Source organism: Phocoena sinus, chromosome 4, assembly GCF_008692025.1.
Source record: "Phocoena sinus isolate mPhoSin1 chromosome 4, mPhoSin1.pri, whole genome shotgun sequence".
In the NCBI taxonomy this organism is placed as follows: domain Eukaryota; kingdom Metazoa; phylum Chordata; class Mammalia; order Artiodactyla; family Phocoenidae; genus Phocoena; species Phocoena sinus.
The window spans coordinates 134219819-134246738 of record NC_045766.1 but is presented as its reverse complement, the minus strand read 5'-3'; the positions used below and the strand labels follow the sequence as shown (position 1 = coordinate 134246738).

Here is a 26920-nt window from a genome sequence, read left to right as displayed (position 1 = left end):
TTGCCACTCCTGTGATGCATGTTTAATCAGTTCAAGCAGAACCACCATAAAACCCAAGACTTTTGGCCTCAGCGCTTATTACAGAAAACTGTTTAACAAACTGTTTAAAAAACAGCAATGGGGGTTAAGACAAAGTACAAACGAAGTAAGATACAAAGCTCACTGCATAGAAACATCGGAGACACGGTTGTGTCCTTCCACAACTCAACAAGACACACAAACAGTGTCAGAAACACCCATTTGGTTCAAATTTTAGATTTCAGTCATTTGACAGTTATTTCCTGCGCGCTTTTTCCGTGTGAGGCACCACACTGTGGTAGGTGCTGGGGATACAGTAATAAGTGAAAGCAAATTCCTGCTCTCACAGAGCTTCCGGTCCCCTGGGGGGCAGACAGACACCACGAAACAAACATGGCAGGTAGTCAAAGGGTTACGGGGAGGAGCGGGCAGGTAGGCAAAGTTTCTGTACACTCTCCAAATTCTTAGGAGCCGTCAGAGGCTGCTTTGAAGGTCACGGTTTGGGGAAAAGATACAAACTCTCAATTATATTTTTGAAATAACTTTTTTATAGGTTGCAAATTTCTGGTCAGACTGTTTAGTTCATGGTTCTCGAGCAGCATTTATACTTTTCTAACTAGAAGCTGTGCTAAGTCTTTATGGCTGTACTACTGCAGTATGGCCCACATCCTGCATGTGCACGTGTAGGTGTAAGTATGCATGTATGTTTACAGACGTATGTCACACTTACGTATATGTTAATCTACGTTACGTATGAATACATTATTTCTGGCTGCAATGATACAAATCTTTTACATCAGTGCGTAGGTTATATCTAGCTTCTCCAAGAACTATCAATACTGTAGCTCTGAGGCAATTTATAGGTGCTCCCAAGTATATGGTATTTCCAAGTAAACTACGCTTCAGAAAAAATACTTGTCACTTTACAAGCACATCCTGATTAAGCTACATGTGGACAACAAAGAAGAAGGGGACGGAATTGCATTTTTAGGTCAGAAGACAAGGCAAAATCGAGGGTTTTTTGTTCGCTGCTGCTCAGATGCTTGTTCGCTGAAAACCACAGGGGGTCCTAAACCCCAAAGACACACAGACTCCCACATCCAGGGACCTGGCGACTTCTGTGGTGTCTTTTCAGCCTAATGCCCGAGTTTTCCCTCTTCCACGTCCCATGAAGGCGCTGCTTCCCTTTGGGATGCCCATTCTGAAGCAGCCTTCTTCCTGTGGTAAATCCCGGGCCCGCGTGCTGACCAGGCCTGTCGCACTGACACAGCGTGGAAGCCCGGGCTGACGGGGTCCTGGCACGTTCCTCACTTCCTCGCTACAGAGGCAAATTCCCACTGACAGGGCCTTTACAAGCGAAGGGCCGACCCAGATCTGCTTTGAACCAAAGGCCTCCGGTCCAGCAGGATCAAGGTGTGCGTGGGTCCCTGTAGGGATTCTGCAGCAGAGAACTGCCTCGGCGGGGATCCCTGGCCCATACTGTATGCTCCCCTAGGAGCTGGACCGAGGTCCAGGGAAGCACACGGTATGCTCTGCAGAGGACGTGCTGAGCGTCACAGCCCCTCCCAGGGCAGCTGCTTTCAACCTTTTCTTCCACCCAGAAGACCACAGCGGACCACTGTGTAAATAAGACTGGCCTGCCGTGATGCTCTGGGTAGCTCCATCTCCCCTCCCTTTCACTGGTCCTTCTGCAACGACTGAAGCTGAGAACCCGGCCTCAGAGGCCACCAGAATTCCCACACTTCCCTCCTCTGCAGGATCTCCATGAATAATCCCAAATAGCGAATCATTTAAAAATAAGCTATAGATGCCTTTGAAAGGCATTACATATTTTAAAAATTAGGTTTTCTTCCCAGGTACATTTCCTCCCACACCTTGATAATAAATAATTTGCATTTTCTTGAGTGCATGTAGGCTGAGCAGAAGGGGTACCTGAATACTTCCAGACGGCGTAGAGAAGCTGGCCTGGTGTTAGAAATGATACAGATAAGCCACAAAAACAAACCACCCTCAGGAAGTTAGTCATCAACAGTTGATTACACACATGATTCTTGTTTTTCGCTAAAGCCACCTGCTTCTTTCCTACTGAATTACTCTACTTCTTACTCTGTCTCTTCTCTCAGTACCATTTTCTGGTCCCAAGACTTCTTACATCCACTGTGACTAATGTCACATACTCCCGTATCTTAAAAGATAATAGTAAGCTATCTACTCAGGTAGTTTCCCATTTCTCTGTAATTTTAGAAGCTATTGTTCCAATGTTCTGAATCAGGAAGCCTTCATGGACACCTAGCAAAAGATTATCTGGTTTTAATCCTAAACCGTAGAAGGGATAGGTAACTGTGATGTAGAAGCCAATGTAATTGGTAAACGGATAGAATTCCCCTGGAAAACCTGTAAGGACCATACCATGTTTCTGGCATCTGCCGCTGTTTTCCAGAGTAAGCTACCTTTTCAGAAAACCAAGTGATGGTGGTATTCGGGCTTTTCTAAAGACATTTCCAAAGGGCCTACTTCCGTGTCCAAAGAAAAGACCAAATGTTCTAAATGTGTCCTGAAAAATAATGGACTGTAATACCGGGATGGAGAAGGGACAGATGGTATATGCAGCAGCAGTGGCAGCACGGCGACGGTATCAGCCGATGGGAACACAAGCGCCGCCCTTACCACACGACGGCACGGTGGAGCTTAGGGAATCATTAGGAAGACAGAGGGCATCTTCTGGATTTAACTTCTCTCATCCAGGGCGGTCCCATGACAGGTCTTTCAAGACCTTACACGTGGAAAAGAATGTAGAAAACTCTTCTCCAAATTCCTTTCAAATACTTAAGTGCTTGCCTGTATTCTTTGGACCTACGATCTGAAGATGATCTTTCTTCCCCCACAAGCAAATATTCTCTTGCTAGTTACTGAGAGAAGCGAGGAGCCCAGGCTCCCACTGCAACTCCCGCAAGACTCCCTAGTATTTTCGAGTTCATTCCTGGTCACACAGTTTCCTGTTCCAGAAGTTCTTCACTTATTTTACTTCCACTGTTTTCGTCTTCATTAGAATAGTTTCCTGAATCTTGACTAGTTTGGGAATTGTACTTTTTGTGATCTTCAATTGGATTAGTCTCTTCTATTACAGTAATAGTGTTTGCATTTTCAATGATAGAACATCTTTCCGTTTGTTCCTCAGAAGTGGAAAGGAGTAGATTCCTTACTGGCTGTTCAGAGAAATACTAATTCAAAAGGGAAGGAACAGAAACAGATTATTTAAAATCACAAAAACTAGTTTTCCAGTTCTAATAAGCTGTGGTTTCTTAAGTTTTCTAGAAACCCTATCTTTTGACATGCATATTAAAAAGCAAGCTAAGAGCGTATCGATTGCACTATAACATTTAGAATAAGAACATCACTAGTGAGGTTACGTACATGTTGTTATTGTTTTGGGGAATTATATGAAGAGTCCCTAAGAAAGGTCCACTGTGCTATCAGGGGTGGGGAGTGGAAGAGTGTGGGCGAGGAAGGAAAGGGAGAACACTGGGATTTGGGACATTTTATTTTGACATAATAAAAATTTTGGTATCTAATCCACAAATACCCAGAAAAAGCACAGGGAGAAATTAATTTTTCCCTGTCCCACTAAGAATAAAGAGCTATTGTAACTTGATAGTTTTAAGTTCTTTAAATAACAGCTCTGAATAGAAGAGTATATAGAAATGATATTTAAAAACTCGGGCATAAAAGAGTAAAACGGTTCATATTTATGGAACGTTTGTACAGTGTTAGGCCCTTCTGGTTTATCTCCTTCGGTCCTCCCAATTCTGCAGGATGGTACGACTGGCTCTGTTTTACAGTCTACGGGCACTTGCTCAAGTACCCTTAAGAGAGCTGCTCAAGTTCACAGAGCCAGTAAGTGCAAATACACTACAGCCCATCAACAATTCACCTTCAGGTCTCTGGCTCCAAAGCCTGGGGAACCTGAAACAGGGCAGGCAGCGTGGAAGCTGCTCCAGTGAACACATCACCCCCAGGGTGATGTCCTCACTCAGTGCCTTCACTAACTCTGCCAACCAAAACACTGAGGTGCTGTGAAAGGAAACTCATGTTTTGCTCCTTCGTTTTCTGTGATTTTATCCACAGAATACAGTTTTTGCACTGATGAGAATGTTTTAAGCTTTTTGTGAATATAGACTTTCAACGGTCAAACAAGTGCCACAGTAACCAAGCTGCCAAAAAATATGAGATTAAGGACACACCTTACTATTCCATGTTATATTCTATTAAATGACCGTTTCTAAAGTTAATTTCCTGAAACTCTGAAGAAAAAAACCCCAAATCAGTCTGTATTATTTTCTGAACATCAAGAAAACATTTACATTCTGTTGAAATCAAATATATTTCCCATTCATTTTAAGAAAAATCCAGTTAACTGTTGAAAAGAAAAGTAACATACCTCATCTACACTGGAAGGAGGTTTACTTGATGGAAAGAACACATAATTGATACATCTCAAGAGGACTTTCCCAACATAAATGGTAACAATGATAGAAAATAACGCAGTGCAAATTCCAGCTATAAGCCAGGTTTTGGAAGTATTTCCTAAAAACAAATAAATGGTGTTTAGCATCTATATAGGTTTTGACACACAAATACATTAAGACTGCTGACAGTCTGTGTGAAACAAATACAGCCACGTGAAAGGAAATATACATTCTATTAAATAATACCAACAATAACATAAAAAAATTCGCAACCGAACTAATTAAGGGATTGCCACATAATAATTATATTAAGGATTATATAAAAAATTAAAATAGTCTCGTTAAATTCTAAGAGTAATAATGAAAGGAAATTAATTATGCAGATATGCATGAAATATAAAGCATATAAAAACCACTGAACTAAGTTGACTATTAAAAATATTTTCTAAAACTGGAAGGCTCGGCGTGAAGTACTCACACAGTTCATGAAGAAAATATTCTCTATATTTTTGGGGTAGAAAGGAAATATTTTACAACTTTCAATGAATTGGTTGTTTTTATTAAGTCTTGTTACATTAAAAAAGAAAAGATGCAATCAAAGATTCTGACCTGGTTTTGTTTTCTCACACACAGTAGAACTAAAAACACTGCTTTTATTCCACTTGCCATTCTCAGTGAGTGCTTTGGCTTTCACACAGTATACAGTCAGCGGTTTCAAGTTAGGAAAGGTAACATCAGTTCTTTCCTCTACAACTTTTCTCTATAAAAAAATAAGTAAATCGTTGATAAACTTTAGAACCCCAAGAACTCATACAGGGAATATCTATTTTCTGAATTCCTTAAATAGTCAAGCTAAGATTGGCCTCTCCCAAACACTTAGTTGGTGTATGTTTGAGAAATATAAATTTGTTTTGGACAACACATTATAACCAAACTCAAAAGTTAAACATGGCTGCTGCCTGAGACGTCTCTAATTTATTTTATAAGTCCATGCTGATTTGGTTTAATCACCATCATGTTATCTCTGTTTAGTGGCAGAACAATTAAGTGCAGAGGTTCTGGCCTCAAACTGCCTGTAGCAAGATATCACTCACAGCTACGTGGCCTTAGGCAAGTTATTTAAGTTCCCTGGGCCCTACTCCCAGATCTGTAAAGTGAGGACAATTATTACTCCTATTTGTATTAGTCGGCTATTGCCACAATAATGTTGCAGAACAAAACATTACAAGGCCAACAAAATAATGTTGTGCAATGCTGTGTAACGAAACAGCCTGTGGCTCAAAAGATATTTGTTTTTCTTACTCATGAGTGTCCCAAAGTCCTGGGGGAACGCTCACTGAGGCCGTGGATCAGGTTTAGGTCTGCTCCACGGTCTCCCATCCGCCTGGGGCCAGAGACCACACGGAGCTTGCTTTCCTCTTGACAAATGGGAGAAGCATGCATGCGCACTTAAGGCCTCTGCTCATACCACATCCACTCCCATTCCACTGTTTACAGCCTCGTATCAATGAGGCAGTAATGAATATTCCATCCCAGGTATTTGCTGAATAGTAATTTAATCAAACTGTCTGGCAGGGTTGAAGAATGATCGAGACGAGTCATGTAAAATACTTAGCCCAGTACCCGATACATAATGAGTATTCAGTAAATTTGAGTTGCTATTACAACTGTAATTATTGATGTGTTACCCAGCATAGGATGGCCAAAGGAAAAAACGAAAGTTATTGAATCTACTATTTGTCAAGCAATGTGGTATGTATTTTCATATATTTTACCTCATTTTAAACCTTATAAACATCCTTTCAAAAAAAATTAAGTTACAGTGTAATATGTATGAAATGGATAACTAATGAGAGAACCTGCTGTATAGCACAGGGAACTCCACTTCGCTGTACAGTGGAAACTAACACAAGAGTGTAAAACAACTATACCCCAATTAAAAAAAAAAATTAAGTTACTATGACCACCACCACCTTAGAGGAGAGGAAACAAAGTTTTAGCAGTTAACCACCTTGCCTAAGGTTACACAATTTGGGGGGCTTGAGACACAAATTTAGATCTTTCTGATCTAGGGATGACTGAGAACTAACCATCGTGCTCAACAGGGCTAAATTCTGCTATGGTTACAGAGTGTTCAGATAGTTAAAATGAAACTAGCCAAGTTGCTGGAATTTTCTTAGATTTTCAACAGAAAATGAAGTTACAGAGTTTACCAACTTATGTGCACAAGATTTTTAAAGGTTGATTCCTTGATTGTAATTCCACAGGGAAAAGTGATCTAGGAATAATGTGGATTATCTGATGTATACTAGCTTTGTCAGTGGTTTTTGAATTTTAGGGTTTAAACAAGTGTTTCTCAACCCTTTAGTCACGCCTACTTCCCTAAGGAGCCTTTTTAGACTATTTTTTCCTAATCCCTCCCCCTTTACAAAGTTGAATAAGATTTTGCTGGGCGCAGTTGAACACTTGAGGCAGGTTTTCCTCCTGGAGGGTCACGAACCACTGTAACAGCTAAGATTCTTTTGCGCCCTAAAAGCCAATTTTTGCCCTCTTGGAGGTGCCCCACCCCCAGGGGATATGTGGCAATATCAGGAGGTATTTTGGGTTGCCAGAACTGGGACGGAGCGCTACAGGCATCTAGTGGGTAGTGGCCAATGGTATTGCTAGCCATCCTATAATGCACAAGGAAGCTCCCGCAACAAAGAATCAGCCAACCCAAATGTCAAGAGTGTTGAGAAACCCTGGTTCACGAACACCTGAGAATCCTGTTAAAAATACAAATTCCTGAGTTCTACCCCCAGAGATTCTGACTGAGAGGGAATAAGCTCAGGATCTGAATTTTAAAAACTAACTTGCGGGGGGTGGGGGGGACTTCCCTGGCAGCCTAGTGGTTAGGACTCCGTGCTTCCACTGCAGGGGGCACGGGTTCCATCCCTGGTCGGGGAACTAAGATCCTGCATGCCACGTGGCGTGGCCAAAGAGACAACAATAACAACAATTAACTGGGGCCCAGATGCAGGTGATCGTAACTCTTACTGTGTAAAACATGGGAAATGCTCACTTCTTCCTATTGTAAATATCTGAGTTAATCACATAGTCGTAAAGTTTAAAAATTTCCCTAGAATTTTAACTTCAAGCTTTGTTTAGCCAAACCACAGTTATAACTCTAAATTATAAACCTATACCACACAGTCTTTTTACCTCAGCGTTTGAAGTGTTTTCCCAAAAAATAACTTCATAAATTAGTGGGTAAAGCTGGTTCACAGACTTGTTTTCAGACTCTTTTGGAGCACCGATAGAGACGTGCAGTGAGTCATCATTAACGGATTTCATGCTAATGACTGGAGGAAATATGATAGCTAGAAAAAATGTGTAAAGACACAAAGTTCAAATTAGACTAAGAAAACAATTTTAAGAGTTCGCACCAAATTGGAGAATTACAATGTAAAGTAAAAACTATCGGCTTACTTTTCATTTCAGTATTAAATTTTTTCTCTTCAGACCAAAAAGATGTGTTATTTCCATCAGATGCTTGTACACGGATACGGTGAATTCCTTCTGGGAAAGCATTTTGAGGAATCACACAGTGGGTAGTTTTGACATCTTCACAGTTTGGTATTTGTTTCCATTTGTCTGAATGACTCCCAGGAATCCTTTTTAAAAACTCACTTTTAAGACAAAAAAATGTTTTTTATTCCAAACACATTAATTTAGTAAACATTTACTGAATACCTATAATACACTAGACACTCTGTTAGGGGCTAAGGTTACAGAGATAAACGGTCCTCACCCTCAGGAAACTCATAGGATGGTGGAAGAGACATGTTCACAAAAGAAAACCAAAGATCTTGCTCCAAAGTGTGATAAGGTAGTGGTGTGCTAGAGCTGGCTCGTACCGGTGCACAGAAACAACTGCTAAATTTTCAGGAATGCTGCCAGCTAGTTGCTAAACACAGCCACTTTAAAGAGTTAAGTTACATAAACTTACAAATAAATAAATTATATTAAAAACAAAAGTAATAAATACTCAAAACCCATCTTGTCCTAATTATTTTCCTACATTTTATTATCTATGCTCAAGGCTAGTTACGTCTATCGCGTCTATGCGGCGGAAACGCTATATGACGGAGGGCTTACTGTCCATCTTCCCAAATGCATGTTCAGTGACCTGCTGTTGGGAGCTTGACAGTGGCCATAATAGGAGTAGTTATATTATAAATACTGGCAAATGCTACAGATAAGGCTTTTCCCTTCTGGAAAGCCAGCTGCTAAAGGTACCAGCACACCTGTGGGTAAGTGCTTATCAGAGATACACACCAGTGTCCTAAGAGCAAGTCTGCACAGAGTAAGACTGGGCCTGGAGAGGTTAAGTCAGCTGCTCAGAAACCAACAGCTCCAAGCATCTCAGTTCAAGCCTGGAATTGTAACAGCCTCCTGACTTGTCCCCTTGTCTGTCCTGTCTCCTTAGTCCTGCTGCACCACACACAATGTGGCCACCTTCACCTTCCTCAAACACAGGCCTCACGTTACCCGTCCCTCAACACAAAATTCCCAACGGCACTCAAATGCCTACAGGGCAGTCTGAAGCTAAGCCTAAGCTTATGCCATCCTATTAATTCAATGTTCTCTCTCATTGCTCTCCCAGGCCCAAATGTTCTGCTACTCTCAAAGCAGGTCCTCCCTTCTTGTCGGCAAAATTCCAAACTGGCCCCCCAAATTCCTACCTGCTGGTGCACAAGCCCTACATGATCCCTTCCGCCTCAGTGTGGGCAGGATCCATGAACTCTTGATTAGGTTACATTATTTGGCAAAGGTGAAGGGATCTTACGAATGAAATCAAGGTCCCAAACCAGTTGACTTTGAGTTTATCAAATGAGAGCCTATCCTGGGTGGGCCTGACCTGATCAGATAAGCCCTTTAAAAGAGGGTCTAGAGGTTCTAGAGGACAGAGATTCTCTCTGTTGATGGCCCCCAAGAAGCAGGTCACCATGAGTTCTGCAGCTGCAAGAAACGGATTCTGCCAACCACCACATGAACTAAGGAGACAGCACGAGACAGCTTGTACGAGACAGCACCCCAGCTGACACCTGAACTGCAGCCTTGCGAGACCCTGAGCAGAGAACCCAGCTAAGCCACACGTGGACTCCTGACCCAAAGTCACGGACAGATAATAAACTGTGTTTTTTTTTTTTTTTTTTTGCGGTACGTGGGCCTCTCACTGTTGTGGCCTCTCCCATTGCAGAGCACAGACTCCGGACGCACAGGCTCAGCGGTCATGGCTCACCGGCCCAGCCGCTCCGCGGCATGTGGGATCTTCCTGGACCGGGGCACGAACCCGCGTCCCCTGCATCGGCAGGTGGACTCTCAACCACTGCGCCACCAGGGAAGCCCAACAGTGTGTTTTAAGCTGCTAAGTTTGTGGTAGTTTGTTACAGAGCAATGGGAAATGAACACCTCCTCGTTACCCCGACCTAATTTTGTCTCTTCATATCCTGAGCTTTCCCCTGTGTGTAGCCCCTGCCTGGGATGCCCTCTCTTGTCATTTAAAAATATGTGACTCAGCAGTCAAGGCCTGGTTCACACTGCATCTCCTTCCAGAGGGCTTCTTCGGTCTCTCCAGCCCCATCCACCTTCACGCTTCTGACTTCTGTAACCCTTATAGTCTGTACTCCACTCCTCAGTCCTAAATCACATTTTGCTATGCAAAGGCAGATAACTGCTTCGGATTTCTAGCACCATGTGTTTTACTCTGCTGTACCTTTACGATTCCTTTAGTGCTTTGTACGGTGTGCTAAGGACCCAAAAGAAACTTAGAGACCAGCCATCAGAAACCCCCATCCCTGTCTAGCCTGTGGCCCTACTGTTTAACATGCTTTTGAAAGTGAAGAATACATGAAAGACTCCTCCTGTACAGTTTCCTGATCTGTGTGTGTGTGTGTGTGTGTGTGTGTATCCGTAAGGGCGTGTATGACATGAATGCGTTTATTATACAAACTGTTACTGCTTCGAAACTAACACCAAAGGGTTGAAAGTAATCAATCACAGCAGTACTGACTTCCCTTTTCCCTCGTTTTTTCTGTGTCTTTCTAGTCTCTTTCCTCTCACTCCTCCCTTCCTGCTTTACCTATACTTGCCTTTGGCCCCTCTATTCCTCAGTCCTCAGTATCTCTTTCTTTCCCACAGTCCACTTCACCTTCCACTTGATTACCCTCTTCTCTCCTCCCTCTCTACTTATCCCCTACAGTTTTCCAACTAGTATAAACTCACGCAGTCCTTTTCCACTCACGTGGTGCTAAGCTTCACTCACATTCGGCTGGTCTCTACTCAATCACGTAGAGCCCAGTTCTCTCCAACTTTCTTAATTTCCCACCAAAGCAATCACTAAAAAATCTGTCAAAGCCACTAAAATAATCAAGACAATGGGAAGGCTAACTCGAATTGAACACGACAGAGTGACTGGACTCAGATCATTTCAAGGACTCATGGAAGAGGTGGGTTCTGAAGAAAAGATCACGGCCATGTGTCAAGTATTCCAGATTGAGGACATAGCACGTGCAACTAGAATCACACCTTCAAAAAAAAAAAAAAAAAAGAGAGAGAGCCGGTAAGAACACTAGATATTATTAGAATACACCCATTTTACAACGAGTGAAGAAACTGAGGCCCAAAAAGGTAAGTGATTAGCTCAGTGACATCCTGGGACTAGAATTAAACACTCCAGTTCCAGGATATCACAGCCACCTTTCCATTGGGCCACACGTGTGCACGGAGCAGCAGGTGACTGAAGCCGAGTGAAAAGAGACCTAACAAACTGGGCAAAATGAACTGCAGAAGGACACTTATGGACTAGAACTTACTGGGACCACTGAGCTCGAAAAGTCGTGTTTTCATGCGCGTAATCCCATTTAAGGACATAGACCTGATTTTCAGCATCGATTTGTATATTTTCTGGTGAAGGCACTTTGTGTTTCTCTAGAAGACAAAGAGCACAAAACACACACACACATTTCCTCCAGTGAGATGGCAGATGGCTAGAATTCCTAACAGCATGAGCGAGAAGATAAAAGGCTTGCGTCTTATCATAATGACGTAACAGCGGAATAAGTTATGGTGTGTATTCACACAGGGGAATACTACACAGCCATTTAAAAGAATGTGATAGATCTATATGTGCTGACACGAAAAGAGAGCCTCAATATATTGGGTTAAACAAGCAAGTTCAAAATATATCTGGCAGGACCTTAGTTTTTAATTTAAAAGACAAAAACCCCAAAACTGTTAAGTCCAAGTATATACTTACATAAGCCCTGAAAAAAGTATGAAAGGTTGTACACAGACTGCTGGTGATACTTATCTCTGGTAAATGGAATTGGGGGTCAGGAGGCAGGAGAGGAAACCTTTAAACCCTTCTATACTGTTTGATTTTAGAAACAAAGCATATTAAACTTATAATTAAAATAATAAATCCAAGCTCCTGCCCTTAAACCTTAATCGTTGGCAAGATGTCACTGATTAAATGTATCAGGATGCTTTCATATTTTAACATTTCATCTATAAAGGTAAACTTTTTAGAAGACTAACTGTTCTTCTAGCAACTACCTCCCTTTCTTGTGGATTCTGAATAAAAACAATTTTTTTCATTAGAAAATACTTGGATTTTATGCAAAATTTTCATTACTATTTACTTGAGACAAAAATCCCAAATAACATTTGTTGCTTACGTAAATGCTGTTAGAATGCCTTTGTTTTAATGTCTATTAAACCATCACATAAGCTTTAGCAACTATTGGAAAAATGCCAAAATTAATAGGTGGCCAATTTATATACATAGTTATTGAATCTGAAGCAAGACTTCCTCCTTACCTGTGGTGTTTATACAATACACTGGACTATAGAAACCAACTCTTCTTGGTGAACGTAGTTCTGCTTTAACTTTTAAACAATAAGTAGTCTCCGGTGAGAGTTTATAAATTTTATCTCTGGAATAAACAGTTTCAGTCCTTTCCTATAATTAATAAAAAAAAGAAGTCTGTTCTTTAAAAAAGTAAAAAGTCAAGTTTTAGAATTAATTCATGTCATTCTTCTCTCACATCAAACAAAGATAAAAATAATGCTTACTTCTAGACTTGAAGAGTTTTTCCAGATAACTAAGCTATATATAAAGCTGGAACGATCCATAGCCCACATGATACTATCTTTTGTCCCAGGAGGAGAGATGTTTATTATTATTGCCTTATCTTCAGCTTCTAAATGTACATCTAGAGGACCAATCTGAGCTGTAAAAATAAAAACATTCACTATGTAAGTTCACGAATACAAGCCCAAACATTCATACAACAAACAATTCTAAGCACTTAATATGTGCCTGGCATATAAAATGGAGAAAATCCCTCGTGGAGCTCACACTTTAGTGAGGGATGTGGCCAAAAATCCCAAATAAACAAGTGCATATAATGCTATAAGGTCATGTGTGCTATAAGAAAAAATGAAGTAACATAACGGGACAGAGAATGGAAGCAAGAGCTGTTTTAGGTGAGTTAGTGAGGAGAAGGCTCCCCGAGACTTTGAGCTGAAACCTGAACAAGGTGAGGGAGTCAGTCATGCAAGTCTCGAGGGGAGAAGCATCCCCAGCTGAGGGGGCACCAAGGGCAGAGCCCCTGAGATGGGAATGTGCTCACCATTTTCAAGAGACAGTAGGGGGTGCTCGAATGGCTGAGTGGTAGAAAATGAGATCAGAGAGGCAGCTAGAAGCCAGGTAACAGGCAGAACTCTGTAGTCTGAGTGTGTAGTCTCTGGAGGACTGCTGAGACCTGATTCACATCCAGGAAAGATCACCCTGGTTGATGTGTGAGGAAGCAGGGAAGCTACCGCAGTAGTTCGAGTGACAAATGGAAGTGGCCTGGCGAAGGCTGGTAGCGGGGCGTGGAAGTGAGAAGGGATCCGATTCAGGATATACTCTGAAGGTTGATCACTCAGCATTTGTTGACGGACTGGATGTTGCATGAGAGAAAGAGATGTCAAAGGTGATGCCAGGGCTCTTGGCCTGAGCTAATAAATAGGTGATGTCATTAACCGAGATGAAAAACACTGTAAGAAGAGCAGGTCTGGAGGGGGAAAATCAAGAGTTCTGTTTGACATTTTAAATTTGAGACGACTTGTAGACCTCTAGGTAGAGATGCTGAATAGAGAGCTGGTGATATGAGTCTAAGGTAAGGGGAAGGAATGGGGCTGGAGTGATATAATTTGGGGAGTCAAGGGCACAGATGATGTTGAAAGCCATACAATTCCTGGTGGAGGGGGCGTAGGAGAAGAGGTTCAACGACCAAGCCCTGCAGACTGAGCCCTGCAGCTGTCCAACATTTAAAGGTCTGGGGGATGAGAAGAAACTGACAAAGGAGCAACCAAAGAGCAGCAGGAGAGCCAGGAAAGGGCAGCGCCCTAGAGATCAGAGATGGGAGGGTTTCAGGAAGAAGGGAGTAATGATCACGCCGATGCCACAGGGGAACTGGGCCAGAAGAGGACAGGGAATCCACTAGGCATTGTGGAGATCACGGTGACCTCGGCAAGAGTAGTTTTAGGGTAGTGATGGGTAACAAAGCTCAGATGGAAAGGGCTGAAGAGGGCGTAGGAGGAAAAGTGTACAGAGAGGGGGTACAGATCATTCTTGTGTGAGTTTTGGTATAGGGCAGTGGTTCTCAAACTGTTTGGTCTTGGGACCCCTTTATACTCTTAGAGAAACTGAGGGTCCTAAAGAGCTTTTGTTTACATGGGCTATGTCATTGAATATTTAGCATATTAAACATTAAAATTGATAAAAATTTAAAATATCTACCAATTCATTAAAAAATAGTAATGATAAAACCCACTATGTGATAAAAAATGACTATATTTCCCAAAACAAACGAGCCAAAAAGCTTAGTGAGGAAAGTGGTGCTATTTCACATTTTGTTCAAACCTCTTTAATGTCTGGCTTAATAAAGAAGGCAGCTGTGTCTCACACCTACTTCTGCATTCAGTCAGTCACCATTTCACATCAAACAGCCTCTAGAAAACTCCAGAGTACACTCACGAGAGAATCGAAATGAAAAAGACAAGTAAGTCTTAGAATTATTAAGAAAATAGTTTGGACTTTATAGACCGCCTGAAAGGGTCCTGGAGACCACACTTTGAGAACAACCACTATAGCAGCGGTCCCCAACCTTTTTGGCACCAGGGACCAGTTTTGTGGAAGACCATATTTCCACGGATTGGTGGGGGCAGCAGTGATGGGAGGAGATGGTTCAGGTGGTAATGCAAGCGGTGGGGAGAGATGAAGAGCAGTGAGGAGTGGTGGGGAGCGGTGAAGAGTGGTGGGGAGCGGTGGGGAGCAGTGAGGAGTGGTGGGGAGTGGTGAGGAGTGGTGGGGAGCAGTGGGGAGCGGTGAGGAGCGGTGGGGAGCGGTGGGGAGCAGTGGGGAGCAGTGGGGAGAGATGAAGAGTGGTGGGGAGTGGTGAGGAGCAGTGGGGAGTGGTGAAGAGTGGTGGGGAGTGGTGGGGAGCGGTGGGGAGAGATGAAGAGCAGTGGGGAGCAGTGGGGAGCGGTGGGGAGTGGTGAGGAGCGGTGGGGAGTGGTGAAGAGTGGTGGGGAGCGGTGGGGAGTGGTGGGGAGAGATGAAGAGCAGTGGGGAGCAGTGGGGAGCGGTGGGGAGTGGTGAGGAGTGGTGGGGAGCGGTGGGGAGCGGTGAGGAGCGGTGAGGAGCGGTGGGGAGTGGTGGGAGCGATGGGGAGAGATGAAGAGCAGTGGGGAGTGGTGAAGAGTGGTGGGGAGTGGTGGGGAGCGGTGGGGAGAGATGAAGAGCAGTGGGGAGTGGTGAAGAGTGGTGGGGAGAGATGAAAAGCAGTGGGGAGCGGTGAGGAGCGGTGGGGAGCGGTGGGGAGCGGTGGGGAGCGGTGGGGAGCGGTAGATGAAGCTTCGTTCGCTCGTCCAACACTCACGACACTCACCTCCTGCTGCACAGCCCGGCGTGGAAGGGGTGGTTTGGGGTCCCCTGCACCGTAGGGAAAGCAGGAAAATGATGCCATAGCAGGAAGGAGACACCGGTTTAAGGGAATCCTTGTTTGTTTGTTTGTTTGTTTTTAAAGATGGGAGATTTTATATCATGTAAATGAATGGGCCAGGGAAGAGGCTGTTCTGGTAATATTTAATAAAGGATACAGTGTAATTCAGCTGGCAACTCCTTACCTTCTTGAAATGGTATAAATGGCTTAACCTCATGCCACTGAGAAGTGCTGTTTCCTTTTTCTGCTCTTATACGCAATTCAATCTTTTCATAAACAGTTTCAAGCTTGACTGAAGAAAAGTTGCATTCGGTACCAGTAATATGCTGACACCCAGGCAACTTCTTCCAATTTTCCATCCCTGGTCTTCAAGATAAAAAAGCAAACGAATGGATGAACGTTATAACTACAAGAGTGACAAACATGTTTTCTATTTACATTAACATTATAAAGTGTAAGTAGTTATTTCTTCTACTTGAGTTAACGTCCTGACAATATTTTTGTGTGTAACATTCTACTCTTTTTCAATACATATATACCAAGTTATTATTTATACAATGGAATAATTCTGACATATAGTTAACTTTTTAATGTAAAAAATCCTAATGCATTAGGATTTCAAAGAAGCAGAGAAAGAAAGAACCCGTAAGATAAAAGTGGACTTACTGTTGGCTTTGTTAAAGATAGTTGTGTGACTTTTGGCCAACTACTTTGTATTCTGGATCCTCTCTTCCTTACTGAAAATTTGGGAAGTGGATTTGATGATTCCCTTCTGACCTCTTCCTATGAAGAGACTTACTAACCCTAAGGAAGACCTCGGAATCAGTACGGTTTGAGAATTTCCTCTGCTCTTCTCAAAACCAAACCATTCCTTCTGCATACTGATCTCTATAATTCCTTTGTTACATGACTAGAAACAAAGAACTTAAAATGTTAACATAAACTAACAAACTTCTCAATGTGGATTTAGGCCATTAAAAAGTTTGGGTGATATTAGATTTTTTTTAAGCATGTGAAGAAACTAAGTTGGCACAGAGTGCCTTAAACAGAAAGGACATGTTGCTACAAAGTGGACAGGAGGCGGAAGTGAAGGTGAGGGACAGAAAACAAACATTAGATTTCAAAATGTTTGCCTGTGGTAAGCCCTGTCTGCCTTAAACCAAACAGAGAAACTATCCTCTGAGAAGGCATTTTTGTCAAGCCTAATTCATAGTTCTAGCACTAGCTGATTTTTATTTTTTTGGGTAATATTGTAGACCTCATTTTAAAGATGCTAAAGCATGTTTATTTTTTTAAAAAAATTAATTTATTTTTAAAAATATTTATTTCTTTGGCTGCACCAGGTCTTAGTTGTGGCACTGGGGGTCTTCATTGCAGCATGTGGGATCTTTTTTTTGTTTTTAGTTGCAGCGCGTGGGCTCTTAGTTGCGGCATGCGTGTGGGATCTAGTTCCCTGACCAAGGATCGAACCCAGGCCCCCTGCACTGGGAGCACATAGTCTTAACCACTGGACCACCAGGGAAGTCCCTAAAGCATCTTTAATAAAAAGCTAAGGATGCTCTTTATTAAAAGCTAATAGAAATTAGGGATGATATCTAAATAATGTTTGTGCTGACTCCAATTCAAGTCTACCTTATTTTTCAAAAAATAAAAATCTTTAAAAAGTTACTGGGGGGCTTCCCTGGTGGCTCAGTGGTTGAGAGTCCGCCTGCCGATGCAGGGGACACGGGTTCGTGCCCCGGTCTGGGAAGATCCCACATGCCGCAGAGCAGCTGGGCCCGTGACCCGTGGCCGCTGAGCCTGTGCGTCCGGAGCCTGTGCTCTGCAACAGGAGAGGCCACAACAGTGAGAGGCCCGCGTACCACACACACACACACAAAGTTACTGGGACTTCCCTGGTGGCACAGTGGTTTAGAATCCACCTGCCCATGTAAGGGACAAGGGTTCTATCCCTGGTCTGGGAAGATCCCACATGCCGTGGAGCAACTACTCCCGCGAGCCACAACTACTGAGCCTGCGTGCTGCAACTACTGAAGCCCGTGCACCTAGAGCCTGTGCTCCGCGACAAGAGAAGCCACGGCAATGAGAAACCCGCGCACCGCAATGAAGAATAGCCCACGCTCGCTGCAACTGGAGAAAGCCCGCGTGGAGCAACAAAGACCCAACACAGCCAAAAAAAAAAAAGTTACTAATAATATACACTACCATATACACTTCATTCCTGGCGAGTTTCCCCTTCTTTACCTATCTGAGCTTTGAGATTAGAGTTGGCATTAATAATACCTTGATTTAAATGCAAATCTTCCTGAGAAACTCCTCCACAACAGAATCTATTTTTTTAAAATCCAGACTTTAAAAATCTAACCCAAAAATTCCGATTGTTTTTCCCCTCAAATGTCATTTATTAGAAAATATAATTCCAGAGAAATTAGGAGATTAAGGAAGTCTGGGAAGTGGGTACGGTACACAGACCTCTTTAAATCAGGTGCATAGAGGGTCAAATAAAATGAGCTCCAGGCAAAAGGTCAGTAAAGCATTTCTGGTCCGTTTATATGGAGAATTTTCATTACACTCAACAGAAAACCTTATAAAAAATTTAAAACTAAGCCTTGATATGGTTTTAGCCCACCCTCACTCTTTACATCTGTCTTTCCTGCTCCAGGAGATGCAGCTGCCCACTCTTATTACAACTGCTTCTGCGTGTAAGGGAGCTACTACAGTAGTAGCTACTTTTATATTTTCTTAAAAAAAAAAAAACTTTATCATATACAGTGTTTAGATCACAACAGAAATATAACTTGAAAATAAATGTGTAACCAATAGAAAATTCATTGCATAAAACCAGTTTCATAATAAAACGTCATGCCATCTTTGTCTCTCCTGTTCACTAACGTATTCCAAGTACCCAGAAGAGTGTTTGGCATAAAAGGCATTCAATGTTTGTTGAATGAAGACTGCACACTACATATCTCATAATACATTTTATTTATTTTAAATAAATAAATAAAATCATTTATTTAGTTAATTTATTTTTATTTTTGGCTGTATTGGGTCTTGGTTGCTGCGCGTGGGCTTTCTCTAGTTGCAGCAAGCGGGGGCTACTCTTCATTGCGGTGCGCGGGCTTCTCATTGCGGTGGCTTCTCCTGTTGCGGAGCACAGGCTCTAGGCACGCGGGCTTCAGTAGTTGTGGTGCACGGGCTCGGTTGCTCCGCGGCATGTGGGATCTTCCCGGACCAGGGCTCGAACCCATGTCCCCTGCATTGGCAGGCAGATTCTTAACCACTGCGCCACCAGAGAAGCCCCTACAAGGGTAATTTTAAATAAAGGAATCTGAAATAATCTCTATTATACCTAAAATAGTTGTTTCATAACAACATTCTGAACTAAGGCAAAGAACAAATTTGGTAACAAAACTCAAAGTTCAATTTAAAGAAAATCTCTAAAGATGAAAACTGTTAAATTATCAGCTCTGAGGAAAACCATGTGTGTGTGTGTGTGTGTGTATGTGCGTATGTGTATACATATATATGGTTGACCCTTGAGCAACACGGGTTTGAACTGTGTGAGCCCACTTACACGCAGATTTCTTTCAATAAGTACACGTTACAGCACTACACGACCTAGGGTTGGTTGAATCCACAGATGCGTAACCGCAGATATGGAGGGCCTACTGTAAAGTTATACTCAGATTTCCGACTGCACGGGATGGGGGTTGGGTGGGGTGACCATCCCTAACCCCCGCCATTGTTCAAGGGTCAACTGTATATACACACAGACACAAATTACTAACCATCAACTGGAGAACAACCGGGCTGTGGCTGAAGTGGTGGAATCCTGGTTCTAGAGGTCCTACACCCTGTTTCTTCACTGCCTGATTCCCTGCCTGCTCTTTCTTGGAGAGGGATCATGGTTAGCAGACAGGGTCCCAGAACCCAAAGCAAAGTACTGTACTTCCTGAGTGGTATTTCCTTCTGTAATCCCTTCGTCCACAACTCCCTGTCTGCCTATCCTCTTGGCAATCATTAAGTAGAAAGTTAGCACTAGGGAAGAGGCAGAAACACCAGAAACACTGAGTCTGTGGGAAGGCAGGGTCCAATATACTGATGTTTATAAAGTGTATCTAGAATTAAAACTTTGTGTATGATGGAGACAAGAGGAAAGCCTGACCACAGAAGCCTATTGCAAGACCGTGGCTAGACCTTTAGGGGCACTCTTCCATATCCTCAAGGTATGCTCTAGGTCAGCCCCTAATTTATATTTAAAGAAGTTGGAGGGCTTCCTTGGTGGCACAGTGGTTGAGAGTCTGCCTGCCAATGCAGCGGACACGGGTTCGAGCCCCGGTCCGGGAAGATCCCACATGCCGCGGAGCAACTGGGCCCGTGAGCCACAACTACTGAGCCTGTGCGTCTGAAGCCTGCGTGTCTGGAGCCTGTCCTCCGCAGCAAGAGAGGCCGTGACAGTGAGAGGCCCGCGCACCGCGATGAAGAGTGGCCCCCGCTTGCCACAACTAGAGAAAGCCCTCGCACAGAAACGAAGACCCAAGACAGACAAAAATAAATAAATAAATAAATAAATTTAAAGAAGTTGGAGCATACAGAACAGAGAAGGTATGGCTGTGGACTACAGAAGTTGTCTGTTAGCCTCGTCCCCCAAATCTCTTGCTTCAACACCCAAAGATGAATTTGACTGTGTCTCTATTTGTAGAAATGAAGTTATAAATATTATGCAAAATAGGCATTTTCTTTAAAAAATGGAAAAACCAAATGTTTCCTAAATCTGAAAAAAAAAATTTATGGTGTTAAAGTGGTAAAAATGATTCAGCAAATCAATAAGTAGAGTAACGTACATTTTATACTCTGCTGAAAAAGTCACATTCCTGACAGACTCACGGCTGCCGTTCCACTGCAGGATAAAGTTGTCATCAATGATGCAGACCCTGCCATTTTCAGGAGATTTTAGGTTTGTTCCCCCTGTCAAGGCAGTAAGAAAGAAGATAGTTATACATACATACACATATACATACTATAGATATTTTATATATTTTTAAATGTTACTCTTCACATCACTGATTGGAGAATGAATACATTTAAATATAAAATATAAAAGTTAAGTATATAAAGAAATCTTAAAAAACCTAGTGCTTGCTCTCAGGATAGGGAGACTGCTAATTATTTCTATCTCTGCATCCGAGAGAGTTGGTTTTTTAAAATCTATAAAAAGCAAACATTATATATCAATTATATCTCAATAAAGGTAGAAAAAATAAATCATAAAAAGGTAAGCATTGTCTTTTAACTGGAAAAAAAAGTCTCTGTATAAAAATCGTATTTTTCTTTGGTCTTAGAAGTGATACTGACGTAAAGGATACAGGGTTGCACTGTTTAACAGCCTCAATTTGGTTTCGCATACGATGTTCAGAGAGGGATATATTCTGATAGAGAGCTGAACAGATGTGGTTTCAGAGCTGACAACTATTCATAGGAACCAAACATTCACATAAGAAAATCGACAGAGATATAAAAGTTTATCACGTCACCCAAGCCCTACAGGAACCTGAAAGGGTCTTGATCACTGAATGTATCGTCTGAACCCTTCTGGTTTTTTTTTTTTTGTTTTTTTTTTCCCGGTACGCGGGCCTCTCACTGCTGTGGCCTCTCCCGCTGCGGAGCACAGGCTCCGGACGTGCAGGCTCAGCGGCCATGACTCACGGGCCCTGCCGCTCTGCGGCATGTGGGATCTTCCCGGACCAGGGCTCGACCCTGTATTTCCTGCATCGGCAGGTGGACTCCCAACCACTGCGCCGCCAGGGAAGCCCCTTCTGTTTATTTTTAAGGACTTCCATCTAGAGACCTGTTTTATTTCTTATGCTTTTTTAAAAAACTGAAGTGTAGTTGATGTACAATACTGTGTTAGCTTCAGGTGTACAGCAAAGTGATTCAGTTTTATATATACATGTTGCAGATTATTTTCCATTTTAGGTTATCACAGGATACTGAATATAGTTCCCTGTGTTATACAGTAAATCCTTGTTGCTTATTTATTTTATGTATAGTAGTTTGTATCAGTTACTCCCATACTCCTAATTTATAACCCCCCACCCCTTGCCATTTCTTTTTTTCTTTTTCCCCCTTTATTTCTTATACTTCTAGTACAAATCTTCCACCAGCTGGATGCCCTCTCTTCTGCTTTTTCCTTTTTGGCCTCTGCAAATAGCGTTTCTCTTCCTCTCTGACAGCCCAAATCCTCCAAGACCCAGCTCAAGTTTGCCCCCAACAGAAAACCTTCCTCAAATACTGCAGCTCATGCCAACCTTGCTCTTTCTTTACATGCTGCATCATGAATCTGCACCACTCAATTTCACACTAAAGTAGATGTCCTCAGCACAGTACCCGACATCTAACAGGCTCTCAAAACTTGCTGATTGAAGACGTCTTTTAAAAAATTGCTTCTTTGGGACTTCCCTGGTGGTGCAGTGGTTGAGAGTCCGCCTGCCAATGCAGGGGACACGGGTTTGAGCCCTGGTCCGGGAATATCCCACATGCTGCGGAGCAACTAAGCCCGTGCACCACAACTACTGAGCCTAAGCTCTAGAGCTCGCGAGCCACAACTACTGAGCCTGCATGCCACGACTACTGAAGCCTACGCGCCTAGAGCCCGTGCTCCGCAACAGGGGAAGCCACCGCAGTGAGAAGCCTGCGCGCCGCAATGAAGAGTAGCCCCTGCTCGCCGCAACTAGAGAAAGCCCGTGCGCAGCAACGAAGATGCGATGCAGCCAAAAATAAATAAATAAAATAAATACATTTATTTTAAAAAATTGCTTCTTTATGTTAAACACAACCTCCAACCATACTGGAAGTTCCTTAAGGCAAGGTATACATAGCTTCATACTTAATCTGCATTTTACAGAGTCTTCAGACTAACGCTGAGTTCACAGGAGCTTTTTCCATATCACAAAGGACTGATCTTTCATGATGATAAATTACAAGTTTTAAAAGACCAGCTTTTAAGTTTACTCTTTTCCCAGCAATATTTCTAGCCTTTACTTCTGCTTCAGGACAAGGATATTATCTCCTCACAGACTTTCTACTACAGAGGTCCTTGTATAGAACTCTTATTTATTGGGATTGCTGCCTCTACTTTCCGGTTAGAGATATTATGGTATGGAGTCAAAAGGGGAGACAGCTGAGGAAACATTTTCTGATTTCTCTTTTTAATTTGGGGAGGTACTCATTGAGTCTCCCCACCCACATTTTCTATTTTACACTCCTATTCTCTGAGACATCATCACCGAATAGAATTACTCCCTCGTATCCCACTCTAAACTTAATCCCCATCCCAGTTGTTGGAATTTTAGAGATTCTATGCAGCCAAAGGACAGTGACTGGGTTTATGGGGTTAACAAAAGGTCTGATGGCATTTGTAGTCTCCAGCCCAGAATATTCTAATTCTAGTAATTCTGGGCCCTGAGATAGGATGCAGCAATTTGATTCCTGGGGTAGAGCCAGGTATTTCCTCAGAGATGAAATCCTTCTGCTCCTAAGGGAAGGAGACCCTGGAGTTAGAGGCATCTTGGCATTTGGGAGGCAAACAAATAATTGACTGATAAATGGACAGGGACTTGGAAATAGTTATTAAATAGGATTTTAGAGTTCATAGATTTTGTTCTATTAGTATTAGCAATATCCCTTTGATAATAGTTTATTTCAACCTTTAGCATGTAAAATATATAAAAGGGTACTTAACCCAATATTTCTATTTATACAATTGGTTGCTTCAACCCTTCACATTCATATTGATGACTAGAAATGGTTTATTATATATATACATTTTTAGTATTTAGCTATTTATTTGGTTGTGCTGGGTCTTAGTTGCAGCAGGTGGGCTCCTTAGTTGTGGTTCATGGGCTCCTTAGTTGCGGCTCGCCAGCTCCTTAGTTGCAGCACGTGGACTCCTTAGTTGCGGCACACGGGCTCCTTAGTTGTGGCGTGCAAACTCTTAGTTGTGGCGTGCAAACTCTTAGTTGCGGCATGCATGTGGGATCTAGTTCCCTGACCAGGGATCGAACCCGGGCCCCCTGCACTGGGAGTGCGGAGTCTTATCCACTGCGCCACCAGGGAAGTCCTATGGTTTACTATATTTTTAAGTTTGACATAAATCCAGACACATACATCTATACAGATATAAATTTCCTCCCATATTTTGGATAGTTTTCTTAGACTAGGATCCCAGAGTTGCATTTACTAGGTTTGAAAGTATGAACAGTTTGATGATTTTGAAACATAAAGCAACATTATGATCTCAAGTTAGGGTTAACATTTCATTTCGTTTTCAACATTGCTATTCTTTTGAGAAAAAAGTAGATTAGTTAATTGAAAGATCAGTAAGCCCTTAACATATAGGTGGATAATCAAGAACTAAACTGTGGGACCTTTAGAAAAAGTCTAACCTTAGGCCCCAGGGCTTTGAGGCCAGATTCTCAGGGTTTGATTTCCTCCTAAAGCACTGGCTAGCTATATGGCCTCAGTCCACTCCTCTGTAAAATAAGGATAACAGTGCCTAGCTTTGTTCTGAAAGCTAAATGAGTTCATACCTTTAAAACACTAAGAGTAGTGCCTGGTACACAGTTAGGAGGGCAATAAATACCAGTTGTATATGAAGTTTATTTTAGCTCTCCTCTAATCTAGATTAAAATTGTGATCTTAATGAACACCCTCCTGGAATGTTAATTTTACATGAAAATTCTGGGGAAAGTCTTTTTATACGAAAGCAAACATGAGTTTAAGGCAAAATTTTCATGAACAAAAGACTCCAAAGAAATTACCAGGGGTTACACCAGGACCCTAGTACCCATATACTATATACCATGTATGTGGAAGAGTTTGAGAAATAGGTGTGAAACAGAATAAAGGAAACATCATTTAAAATGAAGTCAGGAGGCCAGAAGCTGGAGCCTTCATGCACTTTCACTCACCATCAATTCCAGACCCCAGGAGGAAGAATTCTCCTCTACCAGCAACAAGCCCAGCCAATGGGAAAAGCAGCACCATCCTGAACTCTTGCTTTCCTCCAATGGACTTTCTCTCAAAACAGCCCCACCCAACTTCCTCTTTTTTCTCTATCAAGTCACCTCCTTCTCTTTTTGTTGTTGGACTTGCCTAAGGTTTTTGACCTAACTTGCTTGTCCCAAATTGCAATTCCTCTGTTATTCTGGAAGAAACCCATTATGCTGGTAAAATAACCAACTGGCTATTTTATTTTTTAGGACAAGATAGGATACCATGTACCCCAGAAAATAAGGATATGCTTTTCTAAACAAACAGGTGTTTTAAGCCCTCTAGGCAGCCTCACCAACTCCTGAATTCCTGCTCTCAGCCACTAGACCCTGTTTGTCTCTGGGCCTACAAAGACGAAGGGGGACACCGAGTCCCCCTTCTCACTACAAAGTCAACCGTATGATAGCTGCCATTCCTCCATGCATCCCAGCTAAGAAAGGCAGCAAATTAGCTTGGTGGCTCCCAGCCTTTGTATTTTGGCTTTGTAGTTTTCTTTTATTATTATTATTTTTTTATTAGATTGTACGAATCCTGAGGGCAGAGAAATGCTTGCAAACCTTATCCCCCTCCCACATGGGACCAAGTAACTGTTTACTAAATTGGAGAAACAGCAGCACATAGCTCGTGGCTAAAGCCTTGTTTATTATTAAAAAGTCCAGTCGAGCTGCCGGATTTTTCGGACGGAAACAAACTCGACACCAAAGCTCTCCCACACCCCGCCCCGCGGGGTAGGAGCCCAGGGAACAGGCACAGGGCGGAAGGGATGGCGAGGAGGGCGCCCCCAAGCAAGCGGTGTGGAAAGATCTTGAACATCACTTTCTCTCGTTTGATTTTCGAGCCCAAGTAGGTTTCAATGTGAGCGCTGCGACCACGGACAACCAGAGGTCTCCCAGAGAGGACCTCTGTCCCTCCCGGGTCCGAGGTTTCCCACGCTGCCGCTGTCCAGCCTCGCGCCCAGCCCCCGCCCCAGGGAACGCCATCTCTCACCTGAGGCTGCGGGCAACACCCACGGCGCCCCAGCGACCAGCATCAGGGTCGTCGCGCCCAGGAGCGCGAGCATAGTCCGCGGGCCGCCGGCAGCCCTCCAGTCACATCTTCTGCCACCGCAGGTAGGACGATGCGGCACGAAGGAAGGTTGGGCGCACTGGCTGTCCCCGGGCCTGCGCCCCAAGCTCACCAAGCCCACGTCCGCGTCGCCCCGCCCCTCTGCCCACCGCCTCCCGTGCACGCGCCGTCCCTTCTGCGCGCGTGCCACGCGCACACGCGTGGGACACCGGTGAGCAGCCCAGCCTCCGCTGCCCTCCCCCGCCCCCCCCCCGACCCCTCTTTACGGCCCGAGGCGGTACACTCTCGCGTTCCGGGAAGACCGCGTCTAAGCGGAGGTCTTGACCCCCCCCCCCGGCAGGAACGCGGAACTTGGCCAGTGCGTCTGCGCAAGCCTCGCGGCCTGGCGTCCGCTCCCCCGTCCTCCTTGCCCCCTCACTTCCGGCTACTAGCCGCCGGAGGCCACTGTCGGGCTCTCTTGTCCCTCGCCCTCCCCAGCCCGGGTAGCGGACAAGGGAGCCTGGGAAAGCGGTGTTGGGGAGGCTTGGGGATTAAGGGAGAAAGCAATGAGGAAGCCTCTGAGCGGGTCAGGCCGCGAAGGGTAGGTGTGTCCAGAGTTAAGCCTAGACACGTTGAGCTCCCATTTTCCGAGCGACCTGGCCCGGGGCAGCACGGGTCCCTTGGAGAGGGTCGTGACGGCGTCCGGGCCTTGGGGGTGGTGTCCGAAACAGAGGTCTCTAAGCTCTTTTGACCATCTGCCCTTATCAGTAAATAATTTGAGGCCATTATTCAATGGTTATTTAAGTACGTTAGTAAGAGATTATGTACATTATAAAAATACACAAAAGGGAAAAGGTAAAGGACGAATGATGAAATAAGTAGTCAAAGGCGTAGCTGTTAATTGTAAGAACCAGACAATTTAATGCTCAATTATAAAGTAAAATGAGTTTTGGTAAAGAACTATGCGCTTGAATATTGCCTTATAAACAACTGAGGTATAATTTGAATACCATGAAATTCACCCATTTCAAGTGAACAATGATTTTTAGTAAATCTGTCCAGTTGTTAGCCCTCATTTTTAAAAACCTTGGATTATTACTTTGTGATTCATAAAATTTTAGGTTTGGTTCTGAGTATGTCAGTGTCTTGCTTCCACTGAGGTCATAGATGGAAAAATACTAGATGAGAATATGTGGCTCTAAATGGAAGAAGGAAATTCCTGATTGAACTTATTAAATCATACTCTCATTAAAAGCCTTGACAACGACTTATGGTTTTCATCAAAGTTTTTATTTCCTGCCG

General features: G+C 43.3%; 1 protein-coding gene across 1 annotated transcript; it reads right to left on the bottom strand.

The window, feature by feature from the left end:
• On the bottom strand, positions 1–25972 carry IFNAR1 (interferon alpha and beta receptor subunit 1). Its single transcript, XM_032629332.1, has 11 exons — positions 25562–25972; positions 20368–20491; positions 15705–15886; positions 12603–12760; positions 12348–12489; positions 11342–11456; positions 7953–8152; positions 7686–7843; positions 5094–5244; positions 4457–4602; positions 1–3239 (listed from the first exon to the last, which is right to left on the bottom strand). The coding sequence occupies exons 1-11, from the start codon at positions 25632–25634 to the stop codon at positions 3003–3005; spliced, it is 1686 nt and encodes a 561-aa protein (XP_032485223.1). The 5' UTR covers positions 25635–25972; the 3' UTR covers positions 1–3002.
• Positions 25973–26920: the final 948 nt, after the last annotated feature.